Source organism: Sebastes fasciatus, chromosome 8 (assembly GCF_043250625.1).
Source record: "Sebastes fasciatus isolate fSebFas1 chromosome 8, fSebFas1.pri, whole genome shotgun sequence".
In the NCBI taxonomy this organism is placed as follows: Eukaryota; Metazoa; Chordata; class Actinopteri; order Perciformes; family Sebastidae; genus Sebastes; species Sebastes fasciatus.
In genome coordinates, this window is record NC_133802.1 from 8,331,548 (window position 1) to 8,347,097 (window position 15,550).

General features: G+C 42.2%; 1 protein-coding gene across 2 annotated transcripts in view; it reads left to right on the forward strand.

The window, feature by feature from the left end:
* Positions 1 to 15,550, forward strand: part of plch2a (phospholipase C, eta 2a) — a 214,947-nt gene that overhangs the window by 192,837 nt on the left and 6,560 nt on the right. For both annotated transcript variants that reach the window (XM_074643129.1, XM_074643128.1), the window contains 9 exons: positions 8 to 108; positions 933 to 1,021; positions 1,613 to 1,795; positions 2,010 to 2,117; positions 2,396 to 2,520; positions 3,292 to 3,376; positions 5,408 to 5,554; positions 7,212 to 7,291; positions 13,854 to 14,235. In XM_074643129.1, coding sequence (XP_074499230.1) covers positions 8 to 108; positions 933 to 1,021; positions 1,613 to 1,795; positions 2,010 to 2,117; positions 2,396 to 2,520; positions 3,292 to 3,376; positions 5,408 to 5,554; positions 7,212 to 7,291; positions 13,854 to 14,235 — 1,300 coding nt within the window. The remainder of the gene's footprint in view (positions 1 to 7; positions 109 to 932; positions 1,022 to 1,612; positions 1,796 to 2,009; positions 2,118 to 2,395; positions 2,521 to 3,291; positions 3,377 to 5,407; positions 5,555 to 7,211; positions 7,292 to 13,853; positions 14,236 to 15,550) is intronic.

The window sequence follows — 15,550 nt, forward strand, 5'->3', positions numbered from 1 at the left end:
TCTGCAGAAAAAGACAACTAAGCTGAAGAAGACTTTGAGCTTTGAAGACACAGATACAGACCAAGAGAGTACAAGTAGCGCCTCCCGTGCCCCCTTGCACCACAGCAAGTATGCTATTCAAACACACACATACACACACACCCCTCTAATACTGTATGTTATATGAGTGTGTTGTCGTCCCTCTGATGTAAATTATTGCACTTATACATATTATCATAATGAATATGATGGATAGATGTTCATACCTATATTTCAGGATTAAAATTCAACAAAACCAAATATGACATAGTTAATCTGTCGCAGATTTTGTCTTAAAGGGGACATATTATGAAAAACTCACCTTCTCAGTGCTTGTGCACACATATCTGGGTATCTGGAGTACGTACCAACCCACAAACTGTGTAATAAGACAACCCAGTCAGGTGTGGGCTGTCTAGATCAGAAAACATGTGACTCAACAAGACATTCAGATTTGGCTCCCCTTAATATGTCACATGCAGGCTCATTAGAATATACACCCCCCGCCCTCCGCCCCTTCCCCCCCCCTCCCCATCTGAGTATCTCCACCCACGCCTTGAGAACTACCTTTGCAAATGTGCATCATATTTTTAGACTGGACTTTTTTGGAAGGGGGGCTTAAAGAGACAGGTGCTAAAACAGAGTGTTTCAGACAGAGGGTGAATACAGGTATATTCATACAGATGGTATGAGATTAAAAATGTGTTTTTTTTTTTACATTAAAGCGTGTAAACATGTTCTAGTAGAAACACAAAATACAAGTATGAACCTGAAAAAGAGCATGATGTGTCCCCTTTAAATTATGTCATGATGTTTTGTGTATTTAAGCACTTGTCGTACGTTATTATGTTATCTGCTGATTCAATTTACATATATGTGTTTACTTCTGTAACCTTTGACCTTTGACCGTACAGAAAGAAGAAGACCATGAAGTTATCCAGAGCTCTGTCTGATCTGGTCAAATACACGCGGTCTGTGGGTCTCTATGATGTCGAGGCACAAGGTGAGAAGTTCTGTTTCTGCTTCCCCACAGTTATTAGTTATACTCACTACTTACTACTCACTCACAATGCTGAACCTGATGCTAACTGCATATTAGGGACAGTGGTTTTGCTACTGGTAACTTTTAATTGAGATTGATTCCTTGATTAAGGTATAAACTGTCTGAAAGGGATGTTCTTTATCTGGATTCCAATGAAGATGAGTTCAATCAGTCGATTGGCTCTCATAAGAACTCCATACAGTATAGGAAGCTGTTTGCTATCTTATTGGCGCTGAGTCCATAGTATCTTAAAGTAACACAAACTTATTAAAATATATACAGTATGGAAGATTTAAAAGTTAACATGGAGTTATTATACAAATATAAAAACATATTAAATATAATATTATTATGTAAAACATCATCCTATCACTGCCCTTTAATATTGCAGATAACATATGAATACTCAAAATAAACAGGTTTTGAAGTCAGCAGTTTAAATCTTTCTAACTCCCTGTTAGCTGAACCTCATTGATAACATTAGAACTGAGTTGTAGTTCATGAGTTCATGATGAAGGAAACAAAGATGTGTGTTTGTGTTGCCCCCGGCAGCCAGCTGCAGCTGGCAGGTGTCGTCGCTCAGCGAGACCAAAGCCCACCAGGTGATGCAGCAGAAAGCCACGTCCTTCATCCACTTCAACCAGCGGCAGCTCTCCCGCATCTACCCTTCCTCTTACCGCGTGGACTCCTCCAACTTCAACCCCCAGCCCTTCTGGAGCGCCGGCTGCCAGCTTGGTATGAGCTTAACTCCAACCCACCTGTGCGCTTCATGATCATCGTATTCAAAGACATGATCCATGCTGCTGCAACTGCTAATCATTACTTCTGCCAGTTTGTCAATACTGAACAGTCTTTTTCTGTCAATCAGCTGCAGTGTTTTCTCCTCCAGCACGTTAAAGTAAGACATCCAGCCCACCGACAATAATGAGGTGAACTGTTTTGATTTCAGTCGCACTCAACTACCAGTCAGAGGGCCGGGTCCTGCAGCTCAACAGAGCCAAATTCTACAGCAATGGCAACTGTGGCTACAACCTCAAGCCTGCCTGCATGTGTGAAGGTCAGCATATAAAAACAGGTTCATTCATCATTTTAGTTGGAAATATGGAGTTGATTTTTTAACTTAGACCTCAGGAATACTTTAATGTTGTAATTTCAGTTTGGCGCTGTCAGGCATGAAATCCAGTATGTCCTGCTTGTTTTGGTTATGTGTGAGCATTACATTAATGTGCTAATATATGGAGAGGATATTTACCTCTTTTTAATAAGATGTCAATGTTTTCTTACTAGAAGCAGAGTGATCAGAGGTCACAGATATTTCCTTTCTTCCCATTGCAGGTGCCTTTAACCCTAACCTGGAGGACCCACTGCCAGGTCAGATGAAGAAGCAGCTGGTGTTGAAGATCATCAGCGGCCAACAGCTGCCCAAACCCAAAGACTCTATGCTAGGAGACAGAGGAGAGGTAGGAGACACGCACTGTACAACTGTAGTGTCTTTTTTTGAAGGTAATTAAACATACTATAAAAAACATGTACATGCCAAAAATATAACGGGATTAATATTGTAATATGTTGTGCTTGTAAGTAATTGTAGTATGTGTCTGTGAAACATTTGCTCTTTCTCAAATCTTTTAAAAGTCCAGTGTGGATTATAGCATTTCGGGGATCTATCAGAAGAAATGGAATACAGCCTAATATTCATAGCCAAGGGGGGCTGTGTGAAGTCTGATACATGTCCTCAAGTGATGTCACTTGAGTCAGCATCAACTGGGGCTGAAGACTACAAGTTTGAAAATGAAAGAGATCTGGAGGTTTGGAGTTAGAAAGAAGAGAGCATACCAGACCTCTGTAGACCTCTGCTCATCTCTTGGCTAGAGGCTCGCTCTAGGCTACGTTAGCCTCTATTAGCATAAACTCATCTGAAAATTCTGAAAAATGAAGTCGAGTGGTCGATTTGCATTGTGGGTAATGTAAGCGCCAGGTTTTGACAAGAAAGAAGAATGTGCAATGATAAATCAGTGGAATAGTCTTAATATATTCTCTAGGGAAAGCAACACCAGGGAGTTTTACAAAGGTTGTTTCGTAGGAACGTAGATCAGATTAGTCCACTGTTTGAAAAACTGCCAAACAAAAAAACAATGGAATGTGATCATCGAAAGGTCTTGGAACTTTACATCAGAGCAAGTGGTTAGTATGAAGCAATAACTTAATACTGTGTAACATCTCTCTGTCAGATCATTGATCCCTTTGTGGAGGTGGAGATCATCGGCCTCGCGGTGGACTGCTGCAAGGAGCAGACCAGAGTGGTGGATGATAATGGTGAGTTGATGGAGAGGTGAATTACTCAGGTTCATCTGTTTTCATAAACTTCAGATACTTTGTGATCAAGTCTGCCTTTTTGGGAGGAATGTGGGAGGAAATTGCATTAAAAAAATCAATTCAAGAAATACCTTGCCTATTACTGGACAGGAAAGATCCCATAGCATGAAACCGTATAGAGCAATCATTAATTGCAAAGGGGCTTTGAAGAGCACAGCTGCGGAAAGTCGAGTGATCCACCTCTAGACTGTCGGACAAATGATGAATTGACTGCCGGTCAAATCTATAGTGTAAAATCAATCAGCTCCATGGTTGGTTGATCTCCTGGTCACGGAACACTCTTCTCGGGATGCATTCATTTTATTAATTTATAGCCATAAACCTAGCAACGTTGTGGTTAAAGGTGCGCTAAACGATATTTAGAGCATTAATATAGCAGCAAGCAACCATTTGCTATGTAAAGATATAGAGGAGTAATGTGTACCTGAGCAGAGAAGGAAGTCGCTCTCCCTCTGTGTGTGCTGTGTTCTGAGCTTCTCCGTGCTTTGTTGACATAGCCGGGCCGCCAGCGCGTGGCTTTTATTGCATGTTCATGCATGTGAGCGTGTCCCACTGGCTAGCTCACGACTCCCGCTCCACACTGTGCTCATATGGCGGTTGCACCTGATAGCGCTGTCCCGACCGACGGCGCTGTTGCTAATAACAGAGATGAATACAGAGATGAACAATGAATGAATGACTGAGGAGCACTGTATCACCAGATCAAGCAGTGAATGATATATTGGTGAGATGTATTAACTTGTGGAAACGCAGGTGGCCACTAAGCAGATGATAACCAAGACTTTAAAGGTGCCAAATTTGAAATTCAGAGCATATCTGTGATAGAGAGATTGCCTCCACATCGCTCTCAACGAGCGAGAGTGACGTCTGAGCCGGCAGCTAGCAGCTAACGGTGCAAACAACGTCAACGGTGCTGACGGAGCAAACCGTATTTACCTGAGGGGAAACCAGAGAGTGGGCGCTACGCTTCCACGATGACACCGTTGGTCGGGATGGCAGTATCAGCGGTAACCGCCATACGATAGCAGTGCAGAGCAGCGGCATTAGCTAGTGTGGAACAGACACAGGACTCACATGCACTAACATGCATGCACAGCCAGAACGGCTATGTAAACAAAGCATAGAGAAGCTCTGATTACAACACGCGCGCACTACCGATCGGGAACTCGCGAGAAAATGGCAGCGGGGTAGAAAAAAAGTTTATGAGCTGAATCCCAAGTGAGCATTTCAATTCTGGAAATTCAATCCATGGAAACAGGAGTTTAGTTGGGTGGCGTTAGAGAATGTGGGTGAAATTCCAGTTTAATTTACTTAAATAAAGATTAAATGTTGAACCCTGCTGGTGTCAAGTTACTCTTTACAACTGTGGAATCTTAGCGCAAAATCAATTCATTTCAATGCAATCACTGGCCAGTTTGCTGTGAACACACTACTGACTGCTCTTCAGGGCTGATTTCTGTAAATTGAGCCACACATTGTGTCCTGGTGTTTGCACGAGGAGAGCTGCGGTTTGTTGTAGTTTGCCTTTAACATGTGATTAAGGTATGTACTGTATGTGCTGATTAGAGCAATGCATTGGTTGAATGTGACTCTTACTTGTGAATGTGCGTGTTTGAGCTGTCTGCACGGGTTCTGATCTATAATTGATGAGCTCAGCACGAGGAGACGTGCACAGGCAGCACCTCTCAGTCTGCTTAGTCTGCTCACACACACACACACACAACCTGAATAATTGATGAGTGCTGAGCTTGCTCTCTGACTCTCCTGGAGCGTCCACTCTCTCTGTCCTCTGTCTATTTACCTCTCTTTCGCTCCCTCTCCATTTATCTGCCTAACTTCTCCTCTCTTTTTATCATTTGTCACACTGTCTTTTCCCTCTTTCTCTGTCCTCCCCCTGCTCTCTCCTCTCCTGCCCCCCCCTTCCCCTCCACCCCTTCTTCCACCCCTGCCTATCTTGGGACGGTCCCGTAGGGTTCAACCCGATGTGGGAGGAGACTCTGGTGTTCACGGTCCACATGCCGGAGCTCGCCCTGGTGCGTTTCCTTGTGTGGGATCATGACCCCATCGGCCAGGACTTCATCGGCCAGCGCACCATCGCCTTCAACAGCATGATTACAGGTAAGACATGGTAAAGCACCTGCTTTTAGATGGAACTGATGGGTACCTCACCAACCTCACCCGCATCTTCCGTGGATCTTGATCACCTCTAAAAAATCCTTCTTTTTTGCGTTTTGTTTTTCATGTTCCGTGATATCATTTCAATGGACGTGGAAATTCTATTTGCTGAGAGTAAGATAATTAACAGTGTAAGGTGTCAGTTAAATAAAAGTACTGCATGGAGCATTGTTGCCATTCTCTTCAATATGATTTGTATGATTCACCTTAATCGTATATATTTATTTTAAAATTGATTAGTGTTACAGTGTTTAAATATCAGAAACCCTTTTGGAATGATTCTGAGACTATGATTCTGAGTACTATTATGACTGACTTAAGGCCTTTACACACATTAATTTGCATGTCAATATGTTCGTGACAACTGTTGTTTTTTTGTCACGAGTCCTTTCACACAGAACACGAATATTAGGTGGCGAAAAGGTGACGTAATTTTTTTTCCGGAGCAGGGGTTAATTTTTTCTGTGCTTTCGCACTGCGAATAAAGGCATCAATCAATCCCTTTGTGCTGAATAGACGTAATCAATATGTTCTTCACAGTTATTTAAAAGCTTTTATTATGAAGCAGCAAAACCAGGAAATGTTGGGTTTTCATCAGCAGCGACTCAACAAGACTCCTATACAGCTGAAAGCGAAACAGTAAAATAAAGCAGATATCTGAAAGTACAAGCGGACGCAGGAGAGAAACTAAACTTCAAACCACAGAGATTCAGTTAGAAGCTACAAATGTCCTGTGAGCTGAACATGCAACGTATTTCTCTCTCGTCTCCTGCACAAACCATAGTTGAGTCTCGCAACACACGCTTGTTTGAGGGGAAGAAGGAAGGTTGTCACTGGTTGGCTGCGGCCGGCGAGACGTTGGAGGCGGGGTCAGGCACACTTTGGACCAACTCTGGAGATGGTCCATCTCTGGCGCAACTAGGCGCGCTAAAACCGTTAATGGAAACGCAAATCACAGCGGCACGGGTTTGACGTGGCGCGGCCAAAAGTGCTGATTGAAAAGCCCCACGTTTGGTTTGTTTGTTAGATAGGATCTATACCACGAGAGTGTTGCATTATATACTTTCTAAATAGTTTTGATGTAAAATGATCTGATAGATGGTGCTGGTGAAAAGCTTGAGTTGGAGTCAGTGCTTAGAAGTAGAACATCAACCATAGAAGAAGTTTATTTCACACTGCTGATTGATACAGTAGGTATTCATCTACAGCCATTTCTTTTTCTCTTTTTATCGTGCAAAAAAGTGGAAACGAAACAAGTGTGAGACGATACAAAACGTGGCGTTGAAAGACAGAAGAGATAGTAGAGTCGCAAAATAATCAGACATAATCAAAACTGAACAAAACAAAAGAGAAAACAAACAAACAAACAACCAGAGAATCTATTTCCATCTGCCCTGTTGTGTTTAACTCACTGTGGTGTGTGTGTGTGTGTGTGTGTGTGTGTGTGTGTGTGTGTGTGTGTGTGTGTGTGTGTGTGTGTGTGTGTGTGTGTGTGTGTGTGTGTGTGTGTGTGTGTGTGTGTGTGTGTGTGTGTGTGTGTGTGTGTGTGTGTGTGTGTGTGTGTGTGTGTGTGTGTGTGTGTGTGTGTGTGTGTGTGCAGGTTATCGCCACGTGTACTTGGAAGGTATGGAGGAGGCTTCCATCTTTGTTCATGTAGCTGTGAATGACATCACTGGTAAGGTAGGTACTACAGAGGAAGGTAGCTGAAAACGTGGAAAAAAATGTGTCATCTTTGCTCTATAATTGAAATTAAATTAAATTAATAATAGTACAGTAATAGTCTGTCTTAATAAGTACCCAACTGATATGGGATTTTTTAAACTGACTTTTGAATATCCAATGATATATCAGCTGATAATATTTTTTTAACAAATATTTTTGATAAGAAACTTGTTTTAGTTTTTTGTTGTCAAATGTGTTTATTGAGTTTTTCAGTTTTCCATTTAGCAAAAGACAGACCGTTTAAAACGTAACACTGTTCAGCTCAGAAAAAGAGACGGAAAACAAAATACATCATTCTCTACAGGCACATCTGTCAAACATCATTTTGAGTCAGTTATCACCTTATCACAACAACACCACCATAGTTGGACCTAAGCATCTCATATACTTCATATTAATTTTGTTAGTGGTCTTGGAGTGTATTACTGTAGACAAGTCAGGAGATCTAGCAGGATATTCTCCATTATTATCCTATTCCAACCAGAGCTTGTGAGAGCCTTATAGGAAATCCATGTATTTTTCCTTGCACAGAATGTCAAGACGATAAACAATTTTTTTCTGATGTACATTCGTAATGTGCATACTTGGTATGTCCAAAGAGAAGAGATACTTTTCTGAGAGAAGCGTAAAAGGTAGTTTCTGGATATATCATATTTTTGTACGATATGATTAAAGACCCAAAGGACCCCATTCCTCAAAGAGGTCCCTGAAGAAAGAAATACCTTTCAAGTCCCAATGTTTGAAACCTAGATCTAAGACACCTGGTAGAAAATAAGGGCTATCAACTATTGGAGTAAGAGTGGATGTTAACCCGGATCTTCCTTAAACACGTGCTGCTCTCCAAACCTTAACTATGTTATTTATTATTCGGTTATTGAAAAAATTTTTGACTGATGTCAGGTTTTCTAGAAATGTAAATTTGAAAGAGGACATTTAGACAGTGAGGCTTCAATATCTAGCCACGTTGAGGAGATGGTGTTATGGAAAAGGTCAGTTTCGTGTTACAAAAGGGCACTGAATTGATATTTGTGAACAGTCAAGGTCCGGTTTGATTTGATCAAATAATGGACTGAAGTTGGTTTTGAACAACTGGTGGAACTCGGGCGTAATAAATATTCCCAAACACACAAAATCTGTGTGGGACCATCTAAAAGGAGAGGGAAAGGGGGGACTACACACCTGAAGACGATCACCTAAAGGGTTAGCTTAAAGCTGCAGTCGGTAGAAATGGAGCAAATATGATTAAAAAAAGTTATTTTTATAAAACGCTCATTATATCCTGAACGTAGTGCATGAGACGGGTAATCTGAAAAAAATGATGTGCCTCTGTGTCCTGAAATGACCTGTGATTGGCTAAAGTATCCCGTAACGGGCTCGATTTTTTTAAAGCTTGAAAACAGAGCCATGAGGAGGTGCAGAAGTCAAGTGATCTCTCAGAACACTTGAATTACAATATGCTAAAAGGTTATTATGGAACTTTTGCCCAAAGATGCCAAAAATATACTGCCTACCCCCACTTTCAGATTTAGAATAAACATTAGAAATGTATTTTATATCCAGAGAAAGCACTGAATTCAGTGATATCTTTTATTAAGTGGTGAACTGATACAGTAGGGTTAGACATACATATTAAAACATCATCAGCGTACAAAGAAACTGGCCAACAACCAGTCCGGATATTTCAGGCTCATACAGCGGGCACCCCTGCCTTCTCCCTCTGAGAACCTCAAAGTTTCCCGATCTAACCACATTTGTTATGACTAAACTTGTATTTTTTAATAATTACTGTGCTAAGTGGCACATTTTACTGTGTAAAAATAAACATATCAGTACTTTTTGGGGGCCAACCTATGTAATGGAGACTCTGTTTCTAAATGACCTCAAACATATCTTTGGCATTACAATATATCTGCAGGTATTCTAAAATTGTCCGATATATCGGCCCGTCTGAATTATTGATTAGGCTCAAGTGTCAATAAATGTTAAAGCACAAAATGATCAGAACTGTGTGCAGGTATCCTCAATCAAAGGAAAGCTTGGAAACAACATGGACTGAATGAAATTATCTAAAAGTAATCCAGAATTGTTCAGGAACGAACAATAGATGACCAGTTGTTTGATCTCTTTGATTTGTTGACTGATGGCTGCGGGGATTTCTATTAATGGACCAGCAGGACTAATGGTGATCAATTTTTTTCAAATAATTCCTCTAATACTGCTTAGGGCTTGTTATTATTTCATATATATATATAGAATATAGAAACTGATCAAGGAATCTTAGCAAGCATTCGATGCCAGCGTTCGGTACTTGACAGTTTGGTACTGTGGGCATATTTCAGTCAGTACCCAAAAAGTGTAGGTTTGATACCCAGCTCTTTGACGGCTTTTTATGGCAACAAAGAAATGAAAGGGGAAATATTAAGGTCAGACATTGTCGCCGGCTGAAAATGTATTAATTGATTAACTTTAAACCCAAAGGGAAATTGGTGTGCAGTGTGGACACAAAATTAAAACACAATCCAAGACATAACTCACACATGGTAACACCCGACACCAGTGACAGCACATGGTATAATAGAGTTATATGAAATGTAGGTTAACTTATAATGTGCTTCACTTATGGCCAAAAATATGTACATAAATGAATATCTCAATGGTCCAGCATATAATGATATTTTAGGGATTTATCTCAGTTTCAACTTTGTGTCAATAGTTTTGGTTTGTCCCTTTCGTGTGTCCATATGACAATGTCCCTGTACACAAAGCCAGCTCCAAACAGAAATGGTTTTCCCACTTTGGTGTAGAAGAACTTGACTGGCCTTGCCCAGAGCCTTGACCAACACCTTTGGGATGAACTGGAATGCTGACTGAGCATACATTTCAGCAGAAACAATTGCTCAGCGAAAATGAAAATGTTGCTCTAGCAGATGTATTATTGCTGTTATTTCTGTTTCAAAATGATATTCATGAATAATGCAGTCGTTGCTATGAACACACTAAGCTGTGATTTTATTTCCCTTTGACTCTTTAGTTTCAGCTGTCTCCGACCACGTTGTAAATGACCGTTCTGTTGTTCACATTGTCCTTACTTTGAACTTCCTCTTTCTCAGCTGTTGCTCTGAGCCTCATGTTGTGATTTCTCTCTTGCCTCCCACCCCCACCCATTTTTTCTCTCTTCCATCCTCTCCCCTTCTCTGATTTTTCGCTCTCTTCCTGTGTCTGTTTGTGATTTCAGTGGACCCCTCTATTTCCAAACGCTCCATTTAGAGGCAGGAAATTTTTAGGAGCCCTGAAGCTGCCGTTCAAAACTCAGGTGTAGTGAGACCCAGTCGGCATCTTGCATGAGCCACATGCCCACTCCCCCACCCCACAAACACACACACAGCCCCCTCCTGTCAGCCAACTGCAAGCATTAATAACTATAAGGCCAACTCATGCTTCACATGAGTTATGAAGGCTTGACTTGCCTGCATCTTCATTGACCCCCCCTCCCCTCAAGTAGATCCAAAGTCATCAACCTACACAGTTAAAGAGTTTGATAGAAGAGAAACAGATGTGAGCCAGGAAATCTGCCAGGCTGCAGGGACTCTTTGTAACTCTCTGGTGTTTTTTTTGCTGATAGCATTTTTTCCTCTGAACTCAGGAGTTTTTTTCAGTGTGCTGCACTGCAGGGGTATTAAGTTCAAGTGCCTTTGAGGACATCTATTAATCGTTACGGTATCGCTACCCTTGTTTTTTATTCAGTGTGTCTGCTATTTACTTTTTCTGCCCTAGAAAAACACTGTGCAGATACATTTTACTTGACAGTGGTTTATTGTCAGATAATCTCGCTGTAGGCAACGGCACCAGATTTTGGTATCTGAAGCCTTCTGGTTTGTAGTCCGTTTGTAGTCCGAGTAGTATTGACCAGTATTGACCAATCACGTTTGAGCGGGCTTTTGTTGCATGCAGGTAAACAGTCCGTGTGGAGAGCAAAAAAATCGGAACGCATCGGCCGAAATGCAATCTCGGAACCAAACGACTATTACGTTTTTTATTAGTTTAAAAATAGCTTGTAAACTGGCTACAACTTGTGAAACAATCCAGTCGTAGATCTCAACTCCAAATCCATCTACACATTTCAAGTTGCTAATCGGACTATAAACTATGACCAGCGCACAGAAGAGGAAGTCTTGGCCCGGCTACCTGTTGGCTACACCGGAACCCCGGAAATATTGTCCGTTGCCCCAAGAGGCTAAATTGTCGTCCGACCGATAGCTTCTCTTGAGATTTTGGATTTGGATCGTCACTGTCGAAGCTCTCAGTCTAGTTCTTTTGTAGTTTTTACATTAAGTCATTACGTAATGTTGTGTACTGTATCTAACATTTGCTGTATTTTATAGAATCAAATTCTTGTTCTCAAAGCATACTACTGCACTGTAAGTTTTTTCAGCTACACCCCTAGAGTTTACCTGGCAACATCCACTGTAGCTGGAGGAGTAGCGCTGGTTCGATGATGGATATTTTTTTAGGAACCGGCTCAGAATCCACAATGTCTTGTTTTTCCCTCTTTTTTATATCTCAAGCAGTGTGGCTCTACTGACCTCTCAGTCTGTCGGTCCAATACATAAATCCACAATCAAATATTTTGGACAACCATTGGAGCCCTTGGAACACCCCTGCTTCCAGTTCTTGACCCTTTAAGCTAAACTAAACATGCCTGGACTAATCTCAGTTCTAGTTCTCCCATAATGTCGAACTTCTGCTTTAAGGTGAAAGTTTTTTTGCAGGCCAAAGGCACCTCAGGCAGCAGCACATACTCTACTGAGTCTCCTGGTAGTTTAATAATTGTCATGTTCAGTTCAGCCTACATTTCCCCTTTTTTTTCCACAAATACTTCTTTTCTTTGTAATCTTGTCTTTTTGTCTTTACTATTGCTTTCATGTCGATAGCTGTCCAGTAAGCATCTCACCACAGTGGTCAGACTATTTGGATCTACTTCTTTCACATTGTTTGAAACTTAACAATACCATTTAATGGCAAGGGTTTTAGGTAATCTAATATCATGCCTTGTCCCACTAAAGCTCCATTTGGTGGGGCATTTCTTTGGACTGGTCCAGTGATATTTTACAAGATTGTCTGTCAACGTGAGTTTCACAATCACTGATGTCATTGTCTGAATGTCCTCATCACTGCCATCATTTTTGCCCCCGTCTTTGTGATGTTTGACCATTACCATGCAGCACCTAAAGGCACAGCAAACGTCCACGCATTGTTATTGATTTTTAAGTCTGTGTAATCTGAATATTAAACAAGTGAAACAAATAGTTAAACAGTTTGAAGGCCAGCTTTATAGAGTGCTGCAGGGATGACGTATTTTTGTAAGCCAACCAGGAAGTTAGCATCAAACTGTTTCCCTCGACAAAAGCCAATGGCATACTTGGATGTTTTTTTGTTTGTTTGTTTGATTTTTTTGGGATAATTTTTGAAGATAATCACACAAATGAAGAGCACTTTTTATGATTTTTGAAGTGTGAATGCAATCGCCAGAAGTAAAATACTATCGTCAGGCCACAAACGAAATACACCACGGTCACATGAACACGAGTATATACAACTGTAATAGCTTCAAAATTCACGAGTGTGATATTTACTGACGTATTTCATATACCGGAGAACAAAACGTTAAAATCTCTAAAAGCTTGTGTTAACCACAGACCTTATTTCAAGCATCTAACCAAAAACCCATTCATTGACTTCGAGACGAGGGAACCGGAAGCGCTAAAATGCTAAATAATTTTCAGTTTTAGGACTCATTCCTGCATCATTCTACACTGATCATTTATAAGTCACCTCTTAGGAATCTGGATTTTTCCATTCATCTTAAAGCCACTATTTTCAGAAAGTCTATGTGATTATGGAATTTTCATTATTCTGATGCCGTAAGTTTTTGTATGTAGAAAAATCAGCCAACCCACGTCAAAATTGGTTACTTTTAAACAATAAATCCAGTGTTGTAGTTGTCAGAACCATTGTGTTTCTACCACTAGGGAGCACCAAAATTGGAAGATTTTCAATTCCTACTACAATTCCGTATTGAGTTGTAGAGCTGCTCTTTGTGTGTTTAACTTTGACAGGTAGCTTCAAGCATGTTTGCTTAACTAATAATTTACTACTGGGACTATAGTTGCTGTATACAGATGTGAAGATGTGAAGGCTAACACTTTGAATCCAAGTGGAATTCAAAGCTGGGCCGCATGGATTACAGCTGAATGATCACTTTAAAGACTGAATGATCATTCACACGTGTCATTACAGGGAATTTCTTGGGGAAATGGATATTGATGGAATTTGTTAGTTACTTTTCAAGCATGCTCACTTTACAAAACCTGGCCATGTATGATTGCAATAATACAGTGCGGACCAGTGCCACCTGCATTATGGCAAATATTGTTCCTGTATGACCTCTCTGTGACTAATTCATTTTGGTTTGTTAAGATTCATTGTGTTTGACAATGATGTTTTGTTGTGTTTTTGTCAGGCCAGAGCAGCCAGCGGCATAAAAGGGCTGTTTCACAGAAACCCAAAGCAGGGTTCCCTGGACAGCCATGCTGCTGGGCAGCGCGGCCGTAAGCACCCGTTCGGTGCCCACCTCCTGCGCCGCACTGCCAGTGCACCCACCAAAGGCCAGCCCAAAGTCAAGAAGGGCTTCCCAGAGATTGCCATCGACACCAAAGACTACAGCTCAGAGGGCGCTAGTGAAGAACGAGAGTCTGAGGATAGGGACAAGGCCTCTGCTGCCACCTCTCACCAGCCCACACCACCACAAAACCGCAACAGGGAATCGCTGGCATCCCACCAAGCCAAGGGCCCCTGGGACTGTCCTGACACCAATGGGGCTTTTCACCCTGAGGAGGGTAAAGGTAAGAGCCCACTTTTTGCTCGGCGAAGACCCGTGAGTGAGCCTCTGAAACGGGCCGGTCGGCTTCGCTTTCACGACCCGCTGGACACAAAGCCAGGGGTGTTCGCCCGCGTCGCACTTAATAGCTCAGGCAGGGTGGGAATGTCCTCCAACTGTATCACATGTGTGATTGGCTCCAAGGAGAGTCCGGAGGCTGAAAGAAAGGGTCAGATTAAGGAAAGGCAGGGATGCGAGTCCAAAACGGCAGATGGTGAGAGACAGGAGAGAAGTAACCTCACCTCCTCGTCCAAGACACAAGTTCAGCCAGAGCCCGCAGCCAAGCCCCAGTCCCTTGCTGCCCAGACAGAGTCACAGCCATCTCCTTCCCTCCCCAAGTCATGCTCAGAGGCCCAGTTACAGGACTCCCCCAAGGCTCTCCGGCCTATCCCCTTCCCTAGATCCAAAGCCAGGCAAACTCTGGGTGCAGAGCACATCCGACATGAGCCTGACGCATCACAGAAGAACGCCCGATCCTGCAGCGTTCCCCGAAGATGCTCCCCCAACACTGTAACACCAGAGCGCAGCCTCACACCAGAATGCAGGACCAACCTCCGTTGGCAGCAGGCGACATCCCCCAACTATGGCACCGTTTGCGGCTCAACGCTCGCCCCGTTCACAAACAGCAATGCAAAAAATGAAGGTTTCTCGCTCAGTGACAGCAGCAGCTGTGAGAGCTTTGGCAGTCTGAGCAGCTTTGAATCGCCTCCTATGCTGCCTCCACGTTCTGTCCTCGACAGCCGCAAGAGGGCTGCAGGCACCCTGCAGCGCGAGATGAACGCCCTGTTTACCCAGAAAATGGAAGAGTTGCGCCATAAGTCCCCCATGTTCTTCGCCGGTAAGATGTATGTGAGGCAGCATTAGCGATAACCCCGTATAGCTGCTGCGTAGTGGCCGTAGAGGGCCTTTTATGTCCTGTAGGCTGTAGACTTCCAGTTAGCCTCCATACATGCCAAGACCATGAATGTTTGGTAGTAATAAGACGGAGTCTCAGAGTCATCCCTCTGCTGTGTCATCCCATGTGTCCCTGATAGTTTGAGGACAAAATCTAAACTCCCAGCTATTTCTTCCCATCGTGAGATTTCAATTCTAGCGTCTGTAGCTTTACCCTAAACCTCATCAATGATTCAATTCAATGCAGTTGATTCCAATTTTGGAATATTTGCAATTGTTTTTCTCTGTGCATTAAAATCCTGTATCTGATACGAACCCCATGCTTTACAGATGAGAGAAATGGTAAGTTTTTAAATTAAAATGAATAGAAGTAGTTTCAACTTAAC